Source organism: Galeopterus variegatus, unplaced genomic scaffold, assembly GCF_000696425.1.
Source record: "Galeopterus variegatus unplaced genomic scaffold, G_variegatus-3.0.2 Scaffold1474, whole genome shotgun sequence".
Taxonomy (NCBI): domain Eukaryota; kingdom Metazoa; phylum Chordata; class Mammalia; order Dermoptera; family Cynocephalidae; genus Galeopterus; species Galeopterus variegatus.
In genome coordinates this window covers 185,821-209,546 of record NW_007727585.1, presented here as the reverse complement: position 1 = coordinate 209,546, position 23,726 = coordinate 185,821, and the positions used below count along the sequence as shown (strand labels likewise).

Sequence of the window (23,726 nt, the reverse complement as noted above, 5' to 3'; positions counted from 1 at the left end):
CAGAACTGAAATACAGAACTGGACCATTCTACAGCAAAGCCTAGACAAGAATACAGATTTGTACAATTTAGGCAGGTTTCAGACCCAGCAGAAGTATTGGTGACCCAATAACCATCCATGAGGGTTTGGGCACATCTGAGGCCTGGATGGTGTTTGAGCACTGACTTCCCAGTGCCTTGTCCAGCAGCATGGGCCACTTCTCTACTCGCTCCCTGCATGGCCAGAAAGCCAACCTCTGCTAACCCTTTGCAACCACGGAGCTTGTTCTGGTACAGCTACAACTTCCGAGAAACAAAGTGGAAAGGACTCCTATCACTGGTTAATTTCTCCCAGGGAGGCAACAGGTAACTGCAAAGGGACTGACAGGTGTGCACTGCAACAGCTGCAGTTGGATCACCTGCCATTAGGGGACAGTCTTATGCTGCAGGAAGTGGGGCAGGCCTGCGGAACTCACCCCTGCAAAACCATGAATACCCCTGGGGACTCCTGGAACGTGAGGTTGTAAAGCTTGGTGTTAAAAAATAGAATAAACTCACTGACTCATATGATCATCAGCAAGAGAGTTTGCAGATGCCTGGGAAGCATTCAGAACTGGTGAGGGATGACCGGTCCTTAGAGTGGACAAGGGCACAGATGGTACGGGGGAGAGGAGCTCTGTGGACAATGCAGTCAGGAGACACTGGGAGGTGGAGGAGGAGGTGTTCAGACCAGCAAAACTGCTGTCAGAAGGCCACAGAGTTGACCAATTCCATCCTCATCCTAGTGATGGTCGGTGTGTAAAACTTTATGTGGTTGGTAGCAGGATAGTCAGCATGTTCCATTCTAATGGCTCCATATTCTCTATGGAATCTGATGCAAGCTCATCTGCTGAGAGTGTTTGGTCATTTACAGAGAAGGGTCTGAAATAGTCGTGCCAAGTAGGAGCGCCAGTTGGCCAGAGGAGCATGGTGGTGATGCCAGCCATGTGCTCCAGGCTGCCTTTGTGCTGGCAATCAGGTATCTGTAGCAGAACCAACCTGCCAATTTGTGGAGTTCTCCAGCAGCACTCTTCCTCTCCGAGTGCAGTTTTAGAGAAAGGGCATCGGGTTCTCCCGGTTCCCAGTGCTGCTCAAGAAGCTTCTAGTACAGGTCCCTGGCCTTTTTAGGGCCTCCTGCAGGTTCTTAGGATTTCTATATGGGGGAGAGGTAGGAGTGTCCCCATCAAAGGGAGGGTAGAAAGCTTGTCTTGAATTTGTTGTGCATGCTGTTTCACTGCATGCATTCGCTCTGACTGACTCATGGAGACCGTAGGGGAATAAAGATCCCCTTGGCCAACACTTGGTACTATCACTACCCCAGGTACCATCTTGTTTCCTGGATGCTGAGTGTCACACGCCAGCAAGGTGGCTCAGAATGGAAGTAGAGCCTACCTAGAGAAAGGTGCTGAGCTGCTCTGGGCAGCTCTCACCCTGAGTGAGGCGAGCTGGATGGACCCTGAGCTGGGACAGATGTCAGAGAGAGTAAAAAGTTACCGACTGGATTTGGTTCTGGATCAGATGTGAGTGTGGCTGGGGCAACTGGGGGGTGGCGGGGCCATTGATTGAGACTTCAGGAGATAAATGGTAAGTTGAGGAAAAATAACTGAAATATATATGAAGAAGGATTGGTAAGAAGAGTAAAAGATCAAGAGAGTGTATTCCCAAAGCCAAGAAACAACACGTTCCAAGACGTGGAAGGTGGGCAAATGCCTTAGATGCCACAGATAATGACACAAGACCAGAGCCATGGGTGGAGCTGGCATGTAGGGCTGTGCTCACAGGAGCCACTTCAGAGCGTGATGGGGGGTGGGGGCGCGGTGTGTGCACCAGGCTGGGGATGGATGTGAGGTGAGGCAGTGGAGCCACGGAGCTTTATTTTAATACCTTTGGCTGGGAAGAAAAGGAGTAGGGTGGAGGGATAAATGATTGGCTTTTTGAAAATGAAAAAGACTTGAACCAAAGGGAGGGGAAATCAAGTAGAAAAAAAGGAATCCACTGCTGGGCAGGTTCAGTGCTTTATGGTTTACATGGGCCCTGCACATATTTACCCAGCTTTGACCTCACAACAGCCTGGTGAAGTCAGCATCATCATCACCCCACGTCGCAGGAAACTCATGCAAAAGTCACACGACTCAAATTCAAGTTTTCTGAATTCAAATCAGCCACAATTCTCACCCAACATCCATGAGCTGCTTCCATTTAATGCAATAAACATTCATTGAATGTGTAATTTGTGCCAGTATTGCCAGGACTGCCTTACAAACTTGCTACTCAAAGTGTGGTCCAAGGACCAGCAGGTGAGCCTCACCTTGGGGCCTGTTAGAAATGCAGACTCTCGGGCCCCCTCCCTAGACCTACAGAATCTGCATTTCAGCAAGACCCCCAGGTGATTCAAATGCACATTGAAGTGTGAAATGCAATGAATTGAGGGACCCACTCCCCAAAAAAGGGAGAGTAGTAGGGGAAGAAGCTGAGCCCAGACTGAGAAAAGAGAGATGGCTGGAGTCACCCCAGACAGTGTCCCCATGGTCAGCTGCAGATGAGCCTGAGAAACTGAGGTCCAGTTGCCTGGAAACTTATCAGGGCTGTACATGCAGTAGCAAAAAAAAAAAAAAAAAAAAAAATCATTCAACACCTACGATCATCCGTCCTCCTTTCCAAGCAAGCTTCTTTAGCAAGGAGCTGTACATTCTCAGCCTCCCAGGCCCTCAGCCACTCCAGACAAGTTTCCTCCCCCTCACTCCATGATAGAGGCTCTCTTCTTCCTAAATAATATCAGTGGGGACTTTTTAAAATAGCTTTTTGTTAGTTCATTTTTTAAACAACAAAGAGTAATTGCCCATGACAAAGAGAAAAGAAACCCCAATGACTGCAAAAAGCTAAAGATGAAAATAACGTCCCATTCTACCTTCCATTCCATCCCAGATCCCCAAGGTCATTCTCCGAAAATAATCACTGTTAGCAATTTATTTAGTGTGTATTCTTTTAGAAAAGTTTTGTGCATATACACACTATAATATGTGTGCATATTTTGTATATAAATAGGGACATTAAACTTACTGTTCTGCTACCTCCTTTGTTACATAATAATATATCTTGGACTCCTTTCTGTGTCAATATTTACAGACCTGTCTCATTTTTTAAGAGCCATGTCATAATCTATTGTATGGCCTCATTGTAGTTTATTGAACCAGCCTCCTACTAATGGACACGTGGGCTGTTTCTGGTCATTTTCTATCACAATGTTTCAATAGTTCAGTTAATGCTAGATGCTGTAACAACCCCAAGAAAAAGTTTATTTTTTTTACAATAGTCCAAAAGGGTTGTTTCCTAGTGGTAGATGGTCTTCCATACCCCTTCCACCTTTTGGATGTGCTCCATTCTAGGGCCACGGAGTTCTCTAAACTTGGCTAGAGGACCAGAAAAGACAGCCAAGAGGACACACCTGCTTTGCTACTACTTTGGCCTAGAGTAAGCCCAGTGCATGTCTGCTCACTGTCCCTGTCAAGAACAAGCTGTGCCCTGACCTGCACGCAGAGCATGCTGGGAGATGTGGTCCTTGTCTGGGAACCCCTCTCTGGGGACGACACTACACTATGGAGGCAGGAGCAGGTGTCTGAGGGGCATGCCTCCCCATCACTACCACAAATGCTGCAGTGACCGTCCTGCACATAGGTCTTTACACATTTGTGCCAATAAATTTACAGAAGTGGAATTGCTGGGTTAAAGGGTATGTGCATTTTACATTTTGATAGATAATATCTTGTTGCCTTCCTAAAGACTGTATCAATTTACACTCCTGTCAATATTAGGAGAGTATTAGTTCTTCACACTCTTGCCAACAATAACTGTTATGATTTTTTAAAAATACTTTTTCCAACCTTGTAAGTTATTATAGGAATAATGTTATCTCGCCATGGTTTTAATTTGCATTTCTTTAATTTTGAGAAATACTAAGTATCTTTTCATTTGTTTATTTCCCATTCGTAGCTCTTTTTTCATTAACTCTTTTCTCCTGCGCTGTGTTCGTTTCTTCTACCGGCTGATTCTCCTTTGTTTATTGATTTACAAGAAGTCTGAAAAGTATATAAAAATATGAAAAAATACATGAAATCATCCCTTTTGTATCTTTACATGCTGCTAATTTTTTTCCAATTAGCCATTTTCCTTTTATTTTATTGATGTATTTTTCCATTCCAGAGACTTACATTTTTATATAGTCTAACTTTTCAATCTTTTCCTTCATGATTTTTGTCGCATGCCTAGAAAGGCTGTCCTTGAGCCAAGATAAATTTTTATATTCTCACGTTTTCTTCTAGTGTTAAAGTCACAGTTAAATCCAGATTCTGCAACTGACTCTGTTGCTTTGGTGATTTTCCTTAGCTGTGTCCTAGTTTCCTCAGCCCTAAAACAGGAATAGTGAGAGTGCCTACTTGTGGGGTTATTGTGAAGATTGGTTGAGGTGATTTATCACAGAGCTTAGAACAGCGTCTGGTCCACAGTCGCTGCACAGGGAAGGTTGGCCGTTGTCTTATGTCCAGGGCGTCAGTGGCCATAGCATGGCTGATGTCTGCAGCATGCCCATTTCTTATGGTTAGTGAGTGGCAGGACTCAAACTCAGGTCTCTCTGATTCCCAGTCCCATTCTCATAATGAGCCATTAAAGTAGTCCACTGTCCTCTATATGGATGTATCATGCAAGGATACATCCCTTTGTAGTCTCCACCTGCCATACCCCAGGACTCAGGACAAATTCCACAATGCACAAGGCAGGGGTAAAAGAATAGGCTTTACTGGGGACACTTGCAAGACAAGGGTCACAAGCGGAGGGTTACTGTCTTCTTACCATTACACTGAGAGGCCTGCCAAGGCCTGGACCGACTGTGGGTTTATGCCCCAGGGAAGGGACTCTGCCTCCACACCTCCATCAACTTCTCTTCCTGTGGGACAGGGATGACAGCAGCCTTGTCAAATGACTAGTTGATGGGGTTTAGGCACCAGCTGTTTACAGGAGGTATCCGGGAAAGTCAGCCGCCCAGCACCTGGGAAACTTGAGGGCCTATGGGAAACTGGGTTTAGGCATAGGCCTTCCTTCCTTTCCTTCTTGTGAGAAGCCAAGTTCAGGCGCAGCCCCTCACACTGGGAAAAGGGGACCCCACCCCCTTCATCCCAGTTGTCCCACAAAGCTGTAGGCTCCTGGAGGAAACAGACTACATTTCACTTGTCTTTGTGTCCCTGGCATGTAGTAGATGCTCAGTGAATGCTTACCTAATGTGTTAACATGAATGCATATACCAGACACAGGACTGGGCATGTTGATGTGAAGACATGACAGTCACGATCCCCGCCGTCGGGGACCTTACATGCTAGAGGGATGACAGACTCAGATAATGTGTCAAAAATGGGTATGTCTATAGTCGGTACCATAGAATCACAAGATTTAAAAAATGCCTGTCTCTTGCAGGAACGGGGAAATAATAAGGCACAGTCAGGGAAGGCTTCATGGTGGAGGTGATGATAAGCTGAGAGATGAAGTTTCGACAGACAGGTTAAGGAGGGTGTCATTCAAAGGACACAGCATGTTAAATGTCTTTTAGCATGAAAAACGCACTCTATGGGGCAGTACAGACTAGACTTTGGACAGTCCGGTCTGTCTGGAGCCCAGGAGGGGCTGTGGGCAGGATCAGAAAGAGCCACCGAAATCCTGTTAAGGACTTTATCCTGTGAGCATTGAGGACTGATGTACAGAGGTTAAGCTGTGACTTAGTGTTTTGCTCCTGGGTCACATCAGTGTAAGGATTTGGGGCTGTGGACTTGGAAGGAACTTGTCCCATGATACGAGAGGAGACACGTCCACGCTCAACCAAACAAGGATAAAAGCCACAGGTGCCGCGCCTGCCACTTGGCTCAGCGCATGGGGATTAGCAGTTTTCATTTGAAGAACCAGTTTCTTGCAATAAGGCCTTTCCCCCCCTCTTTCACTGCTAATTATCCCTCCAGAGACTGCAATGACTTTCAAGGAGGCTGGTTGCCCAGTTAGGAGCTAATAAATCACCAAAGTCCCCCAGGCAGCCAGGACTTCCAGAACACATACACAGAGTGTACAAATTTAGCAGAAAATAAAATCTTCTAGAGAATCTTATCAGTAGTAGTCACAGTGTGCCAGCTCTGTGAGTTTCCAGGGATGGCCTGCTCAGACAGGCTTCCTTCCACCTGCTGACACGTCCTGACGTCCCCTGTGTGGACAGTGGGGCCAGGAGAGCTGTCTCTGTTCAATTGGGCAGCCCAAGGTGGGTCAAAAATATAATTTGCATGGAACCGCAGAATAAGAGAGTATTTGGACTTTTTTTTCTTTTTTTGTGGGGCTGCAGGAAGTCTGTAATTTTTCCCTTAGGGAGAAGCAGAGTGCAGATCTTGGAGGTATGGGGAAGAGGGTTGCATCTCCACTAGTGCAGATTCTGCCTCATTGTTCCCAGATTAAAGCCTTGTCTTCATTTTTTTTCCCTTCAACGAATATTTTCTCTTTTTGGGGGTGAGGGAGGACTATGATGGATTAAAAAAAATTTTTTTAAGACAGATTTATTGAGGTATAATTTAAATACAGCAAAAGTTAATTTTAAATGTACAATTTCATGAGTTTCTTTTTTTCATTATTTTATCATGCACAATGTAAACATTTTGGGGGGCCCCTTACCAATTTCTCCTTAACACTCCCTGCTCCCCTTTCCCTCTGGTGTCCTTCAACAAATATTTCCTGAACCCCTACTGAGTGCCAGCTCTTTTCTTTTTTCTTTTTTTTTTTTTCCTTTTTGTCTTTTGTCGTGACCAGTAACAGGATTGCAACCCTCAGTGTCGCGCCCGTACCACGACCGGCAACGGGATCGCAACCCTCGGTGTCGCGCCCGCACCGCGCTCAACCAGTGAGCGGACCAGTCTCTATATGGGATCCGAACCCTCAGCGGGAGCGCCGCCACGCTCCCAAGCGCCGCACTCTACCGAGTGCACCACCGGGCCGGCCCCGTGCCAGCTCTTTTCTAGATGCAGAGAATTCAGCAGAGAATAAGACAGACAACAGCCCAACTCCTGGGATTTGTAGTCTACAGGGTGAGGGAGGTGGGCAGAGACAGTATACACAGTATATTAGATAGTAATGAGCGTAGTCAAGGAAACCTTTTATTAAGGCTTCTCTAATCATGAGAATCACAGGTGAAGCTTATTTAAAATGTTGATTTGTGGACGGCACTCCAAGCTCACTGAAATCAGAATATACAGGGCAGGGGGCTGGGAATTTTTTCTCTAAAACACACCCTGATACTCATGGGCTAGAGGGTGTGTGGATAAAGGAAGGCACAGTTAACATCAGTGGTACTTAGCCCTGTGACCCACTGGAATCATCTGGGGAGCTTTACAATTGCAGGTACCTGGGCCCCACACCCAGAGTTTCTGATTTAATTAGCCTGGCGTGGGACCCAAGCATTTGCATTGCTCCCAAATCCCCTCAAGTGGCCCAGCGAGCAGCTTGACTTCACCACTCCCTCCCCACCCAGCCACACTGCAGAGTTTTGGCCTAGGGACACTGTGCAGATGGCAAAACAGCAACGGCGTGAGATGTGCTCCTCTAAATCTCATTTTACCTTCCTACATTTGGAGGTTTTGATTGAAGCAGAGTTTGTACTCCCTTCAGCCTGTGAGCCAGGGCACCTGTGGTCACGACGGAGTCTAAAAACAACACGAGAGCTACCTCCAGGACTAGCTGCCAAAACCTTCCTCTACCCCAGGCCAGAATGCTAAAGAAGGGCTGGGCTTTATAAATCAACACTGACAACTCCTGAGGACTCAAGGGCCACTTCTCTTCAGGCACCTACCCCTGACACTAGATCTCCAATCCATTTACTGAACACCTACGGTGTGCTGGGTATTGTGCTATGAAGGCAAAAATGAATGAGAAACATGTCCAGGTCATAGAGGATCTGTTGATATAATTGCATGCATAACTACTCATCACCACACAACGGGATGATGGTGCTAGCAGGTGGATAGACAAAGTGCCATGAGACCATAAGGAAGGGTTCAAAGAGGGTGCGACCTTTGGTTTGAACTTGGAAATAGGAGCAGACATTCACCAGGATAAGAGAGATAAGAAACACTATCTAGACTCTAAAAAAAATAATAAAACACTCAGCAAGTGCAAAACACACGAAGGGGCAGGGTCCTGTGTGGGGAGTGGATCTTGTGTTCAGCGTGGCATGAGCATCAGGTTACCAGGAAGTGGCAGGAGATGAGTTCTAGAAAGGTACGCAGGTCTCTTGAGTACCACGCTGAGGAATGAGGGCTTTATTCAAAGGAATCATTGATGGTTGACATGATTGGATTTTCTCTAGAAGGTTTAGAATCCATGATTGGATTCCTTGGTGGACACAGAATGTAGAATGGACTGAAAGGGAAAAGAGAGTAGAAGCATGGAGGCCAGAGAAAAGTCCATGGTCTGAGGGAGAGATGACAGGGGCCTGAGGGTGTGCAGGTGGGCTAGAGAGGAGGGGAGACTAGAGGAGTGGTGGGTAGGTGAAACTTACAAGAACAAAAGACATTAGGTGTGAGGAGGAGTCGAGAATAATTCTGAAGTTTTTCTGCTTTCAAGTTGATATTTGCAAAAACAGGCAAAAGAAAGAAGTAAGTTTGGGGAGGAAAATGGTGAGTTGCATCGTTGAGGTGAAGTATCCAGTCCATAGAGAGGTGGACACTCTGGCTTAGAGCACAGGAAAGCAGGTTGGAGCTGCAACATCTCTCGGGTGATGGTTGAAGGCTGGGGAAGGAATGAGGTCATCCAGGAGAATCGTGTAGCTGGAGAGAAGTGGGAGATAGAACATTGGGAGGATCCAGAATGCTTTGGAGAGAGTTGGGAGTTTGAAAAGAGGATTGGGGCTTCAAAGCATAACAGGATTAGACAGGTTGTTGGCTTCATTTAAACCTCACGAATATTGATGGAGACCCTATTTGTGGCAGACTCTGGAAATATAGCTGCAAATAAGATATACCTGGCCCTGCCCTCATGGAGTTTATAATTGAGAGGGACAAATGTAGCTTCCTCAGGAATGAAAGACACCATATTGTAAAAGATAGGTTAGAATTTGTGGGTTGCAAGCAACAGAAACCAATTCTGACTAACTTGAGGTAGTAGTAATTTATTGGAAGGATGTGTAGTAACTCACAGAATCCAGCAGAAAGTGGAATAACCAGATCTCAGAAAGGGCAAGAATCAAGGAAGCTGTAGGGATTTAGTAACAGAAACTGATGTGTCTCTTCCAGGTTCCTATGTCTGGTTGGAAGAGCTCCATTTTAGTCTTTATGACACATTTTCAGTCTTATGACACAACTGGCACTAAATGGTTTAGCTTCTGTCATGCACTCACCCCAAGGTCCACTGAGATTTTGTCCAAAGCAGGATTGGTAATTCCTCAAAGAAAAACCTGGAGACTATTACCAGATGTAGGGAAAATTGTTGCTGAGCAAGTTAAAATAACAGATGGGAGGTAAGTCCAAACAGTGAGTGTTAGCCTATTCTTTCAGTAATTCTTGCAGAGCTACATAGAAAAGAAAGGAGACAGAAGCTTAAGAGGGTTCCAGGGTGAGAGAAAAGTTCAGCTGTTTGTTAAGCAGCTGGAAACAAGTAAGCAAAATTTAACAGTGACATAAGGAGGAAAGATGAACCTCAAAGCTAAATCGAATCCCCTTCCCCCCAACCCGCCCTCAGTGTGTACAGAGCATGGTGGTGCACATACATCTCCATGTGCTTTATCATCACACAGGCCTCCAGTACTCTATTCCAGTGACATAAGGAGAAATAAATATGCAAGGGTATTTATCGGTGGGACAGAGAAAATTTGAATTACACAGCAGCCCTCTGACTTGTGGCATGACTACAGTGATGTTGCTTACAGTCTGGTTCTTATATCTTCCTTAGAATTTGTCATTTGGTTTTGCTATGGATATGCCAATAGGATGTGGAAGTGTGGAACTTCACTTTAGAGCACAGATGAAGGAATGATGTGATACTCTGAAGATCACTGGAACTGGTCAGAATTTTATAAATTGGAACAAAGAGAGATATTAATTGGTGCTCCTGGCAAAATTTCAGAGCTCCAAGTCAAATAAGGCTGGAAAATGCTGCACGCTCAATTTCTTTCTTGCGTCTTCTCTAGCGTATCAATGGCTATTGCAAAGACATCTGTTTAAGGGCTTGTCAGGTCAACTTCTTTGTGTCAGGGAAGACCTTTATGTCAAAACCCCCACAGAGTTTGGAAAGTCCTTAAACAGAGTTTAAATGCACTGTCACATTTATGTAATTTCATCTATTCTTGTCATAAAGGCCAACACCTAATTATAATGTGTGCCAAGGTCATAATATAATATAGCCAGATTTCTAAGAAAACCTAGCCAAAGAATTCTATTCAAGTGACCTTGTGTGCTCATAATGCTATCCTATTTTTTTAAAATTGGCCTACTCAATACTATTAAAACTTTCAACCCACAAGGGTCCATATAGACCTTGGGGCTGGAAGCAAAATATCAATTGTATCAGCCTAGTTGCACAGCAAATTTGAAGCTCCAAGGATTAGCAGGTGGGTATGCAGGGAAGGCATAGTGGAGGGGATCTGAGCATAGGTGGACAGTGAGCCCCTACATACCTTGTTTTCTGAGACTAGGAGGAGGGGTTCAGGATGTGTGCAAATAAGTCAGTTTCAAGACAGAGGAGAGGACAGCTTATCCTTTCTAGTGTAGTAGGACAGCAGGTGTGTGTTAAGGGTGCATGACATGAGTAGGTTTGGGAGCTTATGGTGAGACTTTGGAACATTTACTATGAAGAATGATGGGGGAGGGGCTGTGACGACAAATATTATTGCGCAGCACTGGGGGGTTCAGTTAAAGCTGGAATATATAAGTATATAAAGGATCCACGTGTAAGGGTCAGCAATTTTCTCCACTGCTGTTTGGTGGGACAAAATGAGAAAGGGACAGAATGAGAAAGGATGACAGGCTGGAATGATGCATTATTAGAGACCAGGAGAGAAGGAGGATGAAGAAATTGATGATGATGATGCTACTGAAATGATTGCCCATTGGGTCCAGGAAAGAAAGTGAAATCAAGAGGATCACAGATGAGTTTAAAGATAGATATAAGTCTGAGACCGTAGTAGAGGTAGGAAGGAACAAGGCTGTAATCTGTAGTGATTTTTAGGGCTGCCATAATGAATTATCACCAACTGGTGGCTTAAAACAACAGAAACGTACCTTTCACAGTTCTGAAGGCCAGAAGTCTAAAACCAAATTGTTAGCAGGGTTGGTTCCTTCTGGATTCTCTGAGGAAGAATCTGCTCTGTGCCTCCCTCCTAGCTCTGGTGGCTGCTGGTAGCAATCCTTGGTGTTGTTGGCTTGTACATATATTACTCCACACTCCGCCTTTGTCTTCTGGTCACCTGATTCCCTGTGTGTCTCTTCTCCCCTTCCTTTCTCTTATAAGGACTCTCATCACTGGATTTAAGGCCCACCCCAATCCATGAAAATTTCCTCTCTAGGTCCTTAACTTAATTACTGCAAAGACCATTAATAATCTGCAAATACTGTTTTCCAAATAAGGCCACATTCATAGATTCTGAGTGGACATGTCTTTTAGAGGGTGATCATTCAACCCACTACCTTGTCCTAGAGTGAAATTTCAGAATTAGTTATTTCAGGGTGTGGGCACTTTCAGTGACAAGACCCAAGGTATGGCCAGGATGAAGAGCTGCTACAAAGGAAGAGAAAATGAACAGACTTGGAGAAACAGAGGTCAAAGAACTACGAGGCCAGGTGATCAGACAGAGACGACGATAGGATCTGGGAGGCAGATGACTACGAACCATGCGTCTATATTCCAAAGGAATTCGAGGATAAATGCTTTGGGGGTTGGTCCATCATTGTGTCAGGATTGGGGGAAGGAGGATTGGAGAAGGGTGTTTCATCTTTCTTCACATTGGAATCATCTGAGGAACTTTAACAAAGTACCCACCCCCGAATATTTTGAATTAATTGGTTGAGAACAGAGCCCAGCCATCCTTATTTTAAAAACGAAAGAGAAAACTCCTCAGGTAGTTCAGATATGGAGCCTAAACTACAAAAAACCAGTTTAAGGGTAAGATATGACTTTCATCTAGAAGCAGCAGTTGGGGTGCTCACCTCCATCAAGGCCTGAAAGAGACACACCTGGGAAGGGGACTTCAGAGCCACCGGCCACCATCTCCTAAAGCCTCAAGCACAGCCAGGAAAGTAAAAAACAAGGGAGAGGGGGGTTACATGGCCTGGCTTCTGACTGAGGTCCCAGCCACCCTGCACTTCTGTGTTTCTTCAAGCCTACACAAAGGATGTATTTCAGATGTTTTTCGGCAGGAGAAGACGTCAGAACTCATTTCTAAAACAGTTGCTATTCCTGCAAAACAAGCTCCCCCCCCCAAAAAAAAAGATCATCTTAATATATTTGGAGAAATAGCTTTTGCCAGAATGATATTCAGTGGCTTACCTTGTATTTTTTGAATATGTAATAAACGCATTAAAAATTTCAGGCAGTGTAAAATATTATACAATGAAAACTAATTCCCATTTATCTCTGATCTCCTAGTTCTGCGCCCACCTCAAGTTCCCTCTCTGGAAGCAACTTCTTTTTACCACTTTCTGTGTGTCCTTCCCAAAATACACAACTGTATCTTGCCTTTTTAAAAAAATTTAACACTATGTGATGGAAATCATTCCATATTAATGCATGCAGGTGCGTTTAACTCTATTAATCGGTAGTCCACAGTTTATTTAACCCATATGATGGGTGCTTAGATTGTTTCCAGTCTTAAAGCAAGTCTGATAAAGACTTTCTGGGAGCTGGGTGGGGCTGCCAGTAAGGGGATCCCAACCCTTGGCCTTGGTGTTATAACCTGGTGCTCTAACCAACTGAGCTAACTGGCCAGCCCTCCTGTTAAAGATTTTTTTAAAAAATCAAAAAGAGTTAAAGTGGGTTCCTCACCAGGTGAGAGCCTCCACTGTAACACAGGAAAAGGGAGACACTCACAGGTCACTGGGTGGGATGTCGGTGTGCCTGGTACCTGGGCCCCCCAGGGAACCCTGTCTGACCATGTATTGCTTCTGTCCCCCAGGAGCCTGATGCCCAGGACCCTTGAGACTCAGATCACGTTGGAGAAGACGCCCAGCTATTTCGTCACTCAAGAGGCCCCTCGACGGATCTTCAGCATGTCCCGAGACACCAAGCTGATCGTGGTCGTGAGGAACCCTGTGACCCGCGCCATCTCCGACTACACCCAGACGCTCTCCAAGAAGCCAGACATCCCCACCTTCGAGGGGCTGTCCTTCCGCAACCGCAGCCTGGGCCTGGTGGACGTGTCGTGGAATGCCATCCGCATCGGCATGTACGCGCTGCACCTGGAGAGCTGGCTGCGGTACTTCCCACTGGCCCAGATCCACTTCGTCAGCGGCGAGCGGCTCATCACTGACCCAGCCGGCGAGATGGGGCGCGTGCAGGACTTCCTGGGCATCAAGAGATTCATCACGGACAAGCACTTCTACTTCAACAAGACCAAAGGGTTCCCTTGCTTGAGAAAAACACAGTCGAGCCTCCTGCCTAGGTGTCTGGGCAAATCGAAAGGGAGAACTCATGTACAGATCGATCCTGAAGTGATAGACCAGCTCCGGGAATTTTATAGACCATATAATATTAAATTTTATGAAACTGTTGGGCAGGACTTCAGGTGGGAATAAGCCACCGAGACACAAGGGCTCTCTCTCTGCTCCTCTTCCATGACGTTTACTCTTAGAGCCTCTTTCCCCAACAAACCTAGGCTCCAGTCCCCTTTTCCATCTTGGGTCCCATCATTGTGGAACCAGAAAGCCCAGCTAAGGCCAAGAGACAAGAGGGTTCCTGCCATTAGCTCTCACCAGTCTGTCCACACAAAGTTGATCTGCCTGTGGCATGTCCACTCAATTCCAGAATCATTCTCCCTCCTGCCCATAAGAGGCCCTGGGGAATTGCTTTAACAATTGTGGACCTTCCAATGATGATAGATAGTATCAGTGGTGATGGTTCTGTTGCTATGAACACAGCAGTCTGTCCCCGTTACTGTCCACCCGGGAGAGGGCTTGTTAATTCCAAATGGCATGTACCTTTCTCTTCTCAGCTTAATTTCCCTGGGTGGTGGGACGGGAGACCATTCTCAGTTGTCCCTAGACCTTAGCAGTTCATCGAGAGATTGCCAAGCCGGAAGCACTCCCTGCCACTCCCAGGAGATAGACCCTTTGATGACGAGATAAACCAGTGGTTTCAATGCCTGTGGTCTCAACTGTGCTTGAAGGATACTGTCTTTGAAAACCACTTTGTGACTCTCCCTGCTCCCCTCGACAAAAGCACGCAATTCCGCTGTTACGGGTACTTTGCTCACACGAGCTTTCATGTTCAGCATGCGACAGAATCATGCTTGTCCATGTGAAATAAATATGGCTCTTTTGTGTCCTTAATGCTGAGCTTTTCCCTGTAAGCCAGGCATGCAGCACAGTTCATTCATTCAGTTCCTCCCAGTGCAAGATGGTGGCTGGTGCTGGGGTTGGTCTGGGAGGACAGTGAGGAGGGGTGCAGAGACTGCACGGGGGAGGGGCAAAGGGTGGGCAGTGGGGCAAAGGATTCTTGCCAGAAGAGGCTGGGGCAGAAGATCATGTGGAGATCTGTGGGGACAGTCTCTTTCTGAAACATGAGTCTGACAGTGTCAGTTCTCTGCCTAGAAGCTTTAGAGTGGATGTGCCAGACTGAAGGTCCCAGGACTGATGGGACATCAGATAGATTTTTGCTTGGCCAGCATGGTTTTGAAATAATTGCCCAGAGTTAAAAACTGGGAGGCTTCATATGAAAATGTGGAGATCCAGCTCCTTATTTTTAAAAAAATGGAAACTTGGCTACACAGAGCCTGCACCCCAGCAATGGCAACAATTGGCTGCTGCCTTTAAATGGGGTCTACATTCCCCAGTTTTCCAACTCCTCCTAACCCCTCACTGATTGACATCATCTGCCTGGTACCTGTAGGCATCTGGGTTCCCAACTCTGTCTTGAATGTGTCCCATAACCTCAGGGTAAAGTCTACATCCCACAGCACGGAGCCCAAGATGACTCCAGCTTACAGTTTCTGGCCCACCTCCTACTTCTCCCTCATTCTCTGCTCCAACCATGAAAACTATGTGCCTTTTCTTGACCCTTTCAAGTCTCTGTGCCTTTGCCGTGTCCTGGGCCTTGAATGCTTCCCCCACATGTCTCCAGCAGGTGGAAACCCATGCTCCCAGTAAGACTTCAGTCAAGTATTGCTTGCTTGATGTTTGGAAAGCCTTCCCCAGCTAAGCTATGAGCTCGCTCCTCTGTGTTCACTTCGTAGTTTGCACGTAATTCAATTATAGCTTTTCTCACACTAGATTGTAATTATTTGTGTAAACGTGTCTCCACCATAGACCATGAAATCCTTGAGGATCAAGACTGTATCTTGCTAATGTGTTGTAGGCACACAACAAATGTGTGATGGGCGAATGTCTGGGTGGGTGGATGGATGTTGGAAGCCTGGAGGCATGGACAAGGATATCCCAAGGAACTTCATTCCTGGGACATGCTTCCCAGATAGCCCTGTAGTACTCACAGGTGGCTGGGAAGTGTTGCTGGACATCCAGGGTCCTCTTTGCCTTTGCTTTCTCGGGCAGTGGTAGAAGGTGACTGAAAGGGTCTCACTTATGAGGGTAGAGGACACAAAAGTCTAAGACGTTAGTTCTATGTCTTGGTCCATCTTCCTGACACAAGTGTCTTATGGGGCATCGGATGACTGGGCCCATGGTACCAAGAAGTCAGTTCTGTGCATCTCCCCTCTGTGCTTCCCTTGTGGGTGTGGAGAAGTGAAATGGAGGGGCAGCAAAGCCCTGGTGACCAGAGAAGTATGGATTGTATGTCGACATTAGTGAACTGCCATTTTACATTCCCCATTCAAAAGTATCTGGTGTCCTATGATCCTGAGCCACATGGTGGCCAAAGCTGTATCCAAAAAGAGACAGAATTACATTGGGACACAAAGGAAACACTGAAGAAAGAGTCGGTGAAATGGGCTCATTTATCCTGATTGGGAAGAATCCAGTCAGAACTGATGACAATTCTGAATTTTGTGTGCCTAAATGCAGCTATATTCCTTAGCATTACGAACATTCTCAGATTGCCTGCACTACATAGCCTCCAAATATTAATGAATAGGTATGAGTCTGTTTTAATTAGCATATCAATCATTAGATGCAAATGAAAGATGCTAACAAACCTTAAAATTGCGAGTTTAAATGAGTAAAATCTAGAGTACATGAATCTACTCAGCAAACTCTGATTGTTAACCCAGTGCAAATGTACCCTTTCACCAGGGTTGCCCCTGGGCAAACTGGCACAAGTTCCAAATTAATACGGTTTATATAGATGAATTTTGACTATTCGATCTGAGCTAAAAAGGCCCTTCAGGGGTGTGTGTTTGTGTGTGTGTGTGTGTGTATTTAGTTAGGTTGCTTAAACAAAATCCCCAAATGGTAGTGCCTTAAAAGATGGAAGTGTCCTTCTCTCTCTCTAACAGCCCAGAGTGTATGACAGTGCCATGACACCAGGGACTTGGGGTCTTGCATCCTAGTGCTCAAGGTTCAAGGTGTCTCACCCATGTCTGCATTCCACTCAGTGGCAAGAGTGCATAGAAATAAATGAAGCCCACCTAAAAGAGGATGGAGGCTGTTAATTCAGAGCTTGCCATGGCAAGGTGTCACGTTTGGCAGAGACTCAGGGGCTGGCAGAGGAGTGGGAAAGCTTTACACTGGAAATAAGGGGAGGTATGTCTTGACTGGCGGTTGTTGGCCTGGGGAAGCTGGAGGCGGCTCATTAGAAGTGGAGCATCTTACATGATTGGTTTGGAGGCATATTTGGCTTTCTCTAGTTGCCTCTTAGTTGGAGGTGGGGACAAAAACAGGGAAGCCGGTGGTTATTGACCAAGTCCTGACTGTTCGGGGCCAGTTGCTGCAGAGGTTGTGGTTTGGCTTCCAGGGTTGTCTGGTGAAGAGGTTGTGGGCCATAGTTCCATTGCCATATGGTCTGGTCATCACCCATTTGTACATTCAATCTCACAGGAGCAAAATGGTGCACAGGAAGAGCATGCCTCTTCCAATAGAGGTTGCAACGTCATTTCTACTCACAGCTTCCTCTTATTGTGAATGGTGCCCCCTGTGGTTGTGCAAAGGTAAATGTCTCAATTTAATGATGTTCACTCACATCCTCTTGGGTAGAACTCAGTCACTTGGTCACATGTGGATGTGAGGGAAGCTGGGGAATGTAATCTTTAATTTGGGTAGTACAGTGCTCACCTAAAAATAGGATATTCTCCTAGAGAAGAAGGGGAGAAGAGATATTGGGGGACTCCTACCTGTCTTGGTCACAGAAACTTATCCACACAGCAAGCTTCCAGGTGTGCCGGGTTCTCTTTGTGGCTCTGTGAGTGTCACCACGTGAGTTTGCTTCTCCATACATATTGGAATGCGTCTACACCTGTGAGTCCCTGCCTTCTTTCCTTATCTCTGTCTAAAGACAATATGGTATAGAGGCAAGCACAACTTTGGGAGCCCAATAGGTCTGAATTTGACTCTTATCTCTGCTGTTTCCTAGCTGTATGGCCTTGGGAAAATTACTGAACTTCTCTGAACCAATTTTATTATCAATAAATTGAGATATAAATTGTTCCCATGGCAAGGGGTTTGTTGTGATGATTAAGTGAGAAAACACTTGCCTGACACATAGTATGTGCTCAGTTTGTATTCCCTTTATTCTCACTTATTTGGTTCCTGGTGGCAGAATCCTCCACAGCTCCTGTACTCCTGTCAGCTTAATCAGCTGCAGCTCTAACAGAATTAAGTTCATAGTAGTTTCCTCCATCCTGTCTCTTCCAATGTGCCTTGGAATTGTCGCTCTCACAAGCCAGGATCAAGTAGCTCAGTCTAAACTCTAGGACCCAGAGTCTCTGGCCATTGCCATAGGGTAAGGTGAACATTCTCCCTGGATTTCCAAGGATAGACCCAGCTTATACCCGTTGTCCTGGAGTAATTGTCAACATCGCCCCTTCCACACTCAACAGTGCCCCAGTTTGGATGGTAAATGCCTAGGTGTTCTTATTGCCCCATGCAAATGCGTCCCTATGTTCTGCTCATGATGGCCTAGACTTCTCCTGGGTTGCCTTTCTTTGGTTCTGACCATTTGTCGTGCCTGTCACTCTGACCTTACCCTGAACTCCAACACCAGATCATTCCTTCTAAAGGCCAGATCCTCAAGATACCATGGCCAGCTCCTTCTCATCATTCACTTCTCAGCTCAAATATCTACCTAGAGTTGCCCTGCCTCTCCCTCAGTCATTTTCAATATTGTAATTCTGTTTTCTTTCCATTATAGCATTTATCACTATCTGACATTATATACAGTCTACTTGTTAGATGTCTGTCTCCTCCAGAGATCTCTAAACTCCATGACAGCAGGGACCATATCCATCTTCTTCATCACAGTGCCCAACATACAATAGGCACTTAATAGTTATTTGAGTAAATGAATGAACTACTGGGGTTCTCTACCCTGAATGCTAGTCTTTTTGATTCTTGCTTAACCCCAAGAATAGACTCTGTTGCTAGGCTCTATCTTCTGCCTGGGATCTCTTGGTTCTCTTGGATCTTTATTGCCATCATTAGCCTTTGTGAGAGTTAGAAAAAGGCACTCCCTCTTGGCAGATAAATGAGAAAAATGTGCCCCTTTAAGGTGAATACAGCCTTCAAGTACACAGCATAGCGAGTGAAGTGCATATAAGATATCAGTCCCCACTCCCCTCCAGGCCCCCAGCTGACATCTTTGTGCACAGTCATGCATTGCAGCCCTGGCTGCCACTCCTTCCCATTCACTGGGATTCCTTGTCCCTGAATGCTCTTGAAGTTAGGACTGAGATGCTCCTGCCTTCAGACTTCTACGTTTCTTTCTCTTTTTCTAACTCCCTAGCCTGTCTTTGAGGAGCTCCTCCAACTCTACTGGTCTTGGGATGCTCAGTGATTCCCCACACTTCACATTCAATCTCTGGTATGTGCATGTGTGTATCTCTGAGAATGCAGACTTGTGTGTCAGTTGTGTCTTCTTGTATGTGTGTGTCTATCTCTTTACTGTATTGTCAAGACACTCATTAACACTCAAAACTATTCCACAAACATTTACTAAAATTTTGCAAAAGGAGAGTATGGAGGTAATGACATTTATGGAGTGATTTCTGTATGCCAGCCACTGTGCTTTTCATATCTTATCTTACAACAGCTCCATGAAGCAAGTGCTATTCCAACATGTAGCAAACACAAGGCAGTTGGGTGTAATGGTTAAGAACACGGGCTGCCTGAGTTCTAATCCTAGCTCTCTACTGCTGTACTCTGGGACTCTAAGCAAACTTTTTAAAGCTTTCTGTGTCTCAGTTCTCCCATCTATGAAATGGGGGTCCTAATAATTATACCAACGTCACAGTGGTTTCATGAAGATTAGACAAATTAATTCATATGAAGTGCTTGGAATCACACTCAAAAGTAATAGTTGATATTGGTGTTATCCCCAATTTGAGGTGGGAAAACTAACACTGAAAAAAGAGTGAAGAAAACTTCTCAAGTTCACACAGGTGGTAGAGCCAGGCACTACTCTCAAGGCCACACCCTTGATGGCTGAAGTATGGGCACTGTCCTGGAGACAGCTAGTGAAGGGCAGTAACTGAAGCTGGTGCAGGAATCAAAGGTAGCACGAAGGAGGAAAACATGACAGAATCAGCAAGGACCTCTGAAGAAGGACACAGAATGCTTGTTACAAATCTCACCACCACTTGGATGAAATTCAGCTTGGTTATTAGACACCACAGCTGTAGTGATGTTACATCTCCTGGGAACCAGAAGAACATCATGTGGTCTGTTCCTCAAACTTGGTGGAGAACCTATTAGATGAAATACAAAAAATGAGTTCTCAGCAGAGTTTCATTCATTCCGAAAGTGCTTACTGAACACTTAGGTGTCCTGGCCGGGCGCTGAAGATACACAGTTGTGTTAGTCTTCATTCCTGTCCCCACCATTGAGCTCCCCAGCTAATGAGGATGATAGTCGCATAAACAAATAGTTCCTGTAATAAATTGAACCTACATAAGGAGAGGCACAGGGAAGAAAGTAGAGACCTCCCTGGAGGAAGTTGGGACAGAAGAAGGTGACAGTGGAGCCGTGTCTTAAAGGATGAGGAGAAATCTTCGCTATTTGAAGACAAGTGTCATATGACAGACTGCAAAGCCTGCTGGCATGATTTTCTTTGATGAATGCAATTGGGACCAAGAATTAAGGGCATTGGGCTAAATTCCAGTCATGGGATTTGACCCTCGGTCCATCTGCACCACACCTCAGTCCAGGGGCTAATCTCAGTTCTTCCATAGATTCACCGTGCATCTCACACCTGCCTACCTGCTGGAGGCAGAAATACAGATCCTCTTTTCCCAGGATAAGATGGGCTGCTATTTGACTTAGTCTCCTTCCTGGGCAGACATGCAATCTACTTACCCTCTTATCCCACCTCCCAGTGTTCAGCACCAGAGATCTGAAGAAACAATTCAGGCTGATCAGTAGGTGCCCCAGTGGGGATCCTCACACTTTGACAATGAACTTGGCCCTTGGTTTTCTAATAAGTATGGAAAACATGTTGCTTTTATCACTTGAAGTGGGGGAAGCAAGCATAAATACTTCAGCTCCCCAAACAAACTTATAACACGTTTTATTACATTTTTCTAGTGTGTTCCTGTTTTTTACTGACAACAGTGGCTTAAACAAATTAGAAATTTATTCTCTCAAATTAAAGCCCTCTGTAGTTAAACAATCCAGAATTGGTACAGCAGCCCCATTATGTTATCAGGGACTTAGGCTCCTTCTTTCTGCCACACCATTCTTATCCATGACCTCCATCTTCATGGTCCAAGATGACTTTTGGGGCTCGAACCACAACATCTATGTTCCAGTCAGAAAGAAAAGAGAAAAAAAGCCAAAACAAACAAGCAAAAAAAATTCCTCCTAACTAAGTCAACATCTTTTAAGAATTTTGCCCAGAAATCCTACCCAGTAACTTACACTTCCATCTTTTGGTCCACCTCTAGCTGCAAAGCAGACCAGAAAATGTAGTCTCTTAGCTAAACACATTGCCTCCCTGACAACCCAGTACCTTGATGTTAAGGAAGAGAGAGAGAATGGATATTAAGAGAATGGATATTAAGAAGGCAGTTAACAGTCTCTGTTACAATGAAACTCCAACATATAGAAAAAAGCTGTTTCAGCTTCTCAACATTTTCCAACCAGCCCTGGTAATGGCTCCAACCAGCCCTCGTAATGGCACCTCCCACACTTGAGACCCCCAATTTGTCTCCTTGTCCCTTCCACCTGACTTCTCAAGGCACATGCCCCCAGCACCAACTTCTTCCTGCCTTCATCTCCACTTAGTGAACTAGCTCTCTGAGGGAGTGGCAGAGGAAGGGGAGATATGATTAGTAGCATCTGCCAGTTTCCCTGGTGTAAATATGCCCACCACGGTCAATTTTAAGCTACCAAAGTGGCACTACTGAGTGCAGAGTTAGGAAGAGAAATGCACAGTCAGCACTCAAAAGACAGAACTAGCCGCCTCTGGCATACCACTGCAAAATCCCTCCTCTCACTGCTTCCCTGACCAGGAAGCATCTGAGAGAATAAGTCAGGGGCCCTGGAGTTTTCCTATGCACTTGGGTGCCTGGGTCCTGATTTAACCTGAGCTCTGGGCACTGGACCAAACACATTTTCATCACCTCTAATACAAGTCAGATTGCATTTCATCTGATGATGCAACAGAGTCACCTCATAAAGCACTGAATTCACCTAACTTCAATTCTACTCTGTGGGAGAGAGAATGAGAGAGATAATTTAAACAGCATAAACAACTTTATCTTCCATTTTGCTCCACGAACATATACTACAGAATAACCACAAGAAAGGAGGTGTGGATCTTTCATCCCCTCAATCGCTGCATGCCCTTCACAGTGGGGGCATTTTGCCTCACTAATTGTGATTCTAATTTTGATTATTACTTATTTTTTATACTCCATGGTACCACTTACTTTGTCAGACACTCAATTGGGTAAACAGAAATCTGTAGCAATGATGGAAGGTGCTGTGGTTTGAATGCTCGTCCTCTCCAAATTTCATGTTGAAACTTAACCCCCAATGCAACAGTGTTGAGGGGTGGAGCCTTTAGGAGGTGGTTAGGGCTTGAGGGCTCTGGCCTCAGGGATGGAAATGGCACCTGTATAAAAGGGCTTGAGGGAGAACTTCACCCCCCTTTGCACTTCTGTCCCTTCTGCCATGTGAGGACGCAGCATTCAAAGAACCATTGTGGAAACAGAGACTAGGCTCTACCAGACACTGAACATGCCACAGCCTTGATCTTGGATTTCCCAGCCCCCAGAACTGTGAGAAATAAATTTCTATTGTCATAAATGACCCATTTCATGGTATCTATTTATAGCAGCATGAAGGGACTAAGAGAGGAGGTAAAACTGGCAGTGCTGGATGGAGGGACTTCTCAAGGTGATTTTGCACATGTGCTTTTGCCTTCTGACCTGATGACTAGGACCCGCTCTCTGAGTGCACTGCAACTCCACCTTATTCACCCCCCATCACACCCACTCAGACTGTAGGAGAATGGACCAAACCGTGAATAAAAGGTGGCAAAAGAAAAGCAGGGGAGGACGGAAGGGCTTCCAGCAACTTCTTAGTCCTTATCTCAGCCTTCCTCCTGCTTGCTGCTGAGGGGACGTGATTTGCTCCCCTTTATCACTTGACAGAGTGTTTGACAGACATGCACCCAGTGGGCATGTGTGTGACTGACATTTATTTTACTCCCGTGTGCCTCGAAGAGCTAGAGATGAGTCTGAGTGACTGACGCATGTCTGGTGGATCCATGCCTGACCGGAACATGATTGACTACACATGACTAATTGGATCAGGGCTGACTGACACCTGGTTTATGGACAAGGCCTGCCCCAGCACAGTCAGTCGGGAGCTTGTCTGAGGATCGTGGGTCTGACCGATGTGTGCTCAGCCTTGCAGCGGGGGGCTGGTATCTGCCACCTGTCGATGGGCCTGCTGCTCTGCCCTCGGGCTTCTAGGAGGGGGCTCTGTTTCCCCCTAGGCCTAGAGGGAAGGATGGATTTATAGCTTGACTATAGCTGCATCTCAGCTCCTGCTCTGGTTTTCCTTCTAGGCTGGGTGTTTGGCTGAATCAGAGACCAGCATGGGTTGTGTAATGGCCCTGGTCCTAATGAGGCTCAGTTCTAGGCTCTTCACAGTGGCTTGAAGGGCATCTCATGCCGCCTTCAGAGTCCTGAACCCTCTTTCCGGAGGCTGCAGCCATTCATAGCCCTTGCGCAGAGGCATAACAAGGGGAATGGAGCTGCTACAGGGACCAACACAAAATTCCAGACAAAAAGTTAAATAATCAAGAGGAAGGTGGAATCATATCAAGAAATATTATAATCAGGCTGGCAGGTTATCTCACTTGGTTAGAGTGTGGTGCTGA

At 45.7% G+C, this 23,726-nt stretch overlaps 1 protein-coding gene across 1 annotated transcript in view; it reads left to right on the top strand.

The window, feature by feature from the left end:
- The window catches only part of HS3ST2 (heparan sulfate (glucosamine) 3-O-sulfotransferase 2), a gene marked incomplete at its 5' end in the record, with an annotated part of 102,820 nt that extends 88,254 nt beyond the window's left edge, over positions 1–14,566 (top strand). Inside the window, one exon of the mRNA XM_008577264.1 lies at positions 13,195–14,566. Within this exon, the coding sequence (XP_008575486.1) occupies positions 13,195–13,813 (619 nt within the window). The remainder of the gene's footprint in view (positions 1–13,194) is intronic.
- Positions 14,567–23,726: the final 9,160 nt, after the last annotated feature.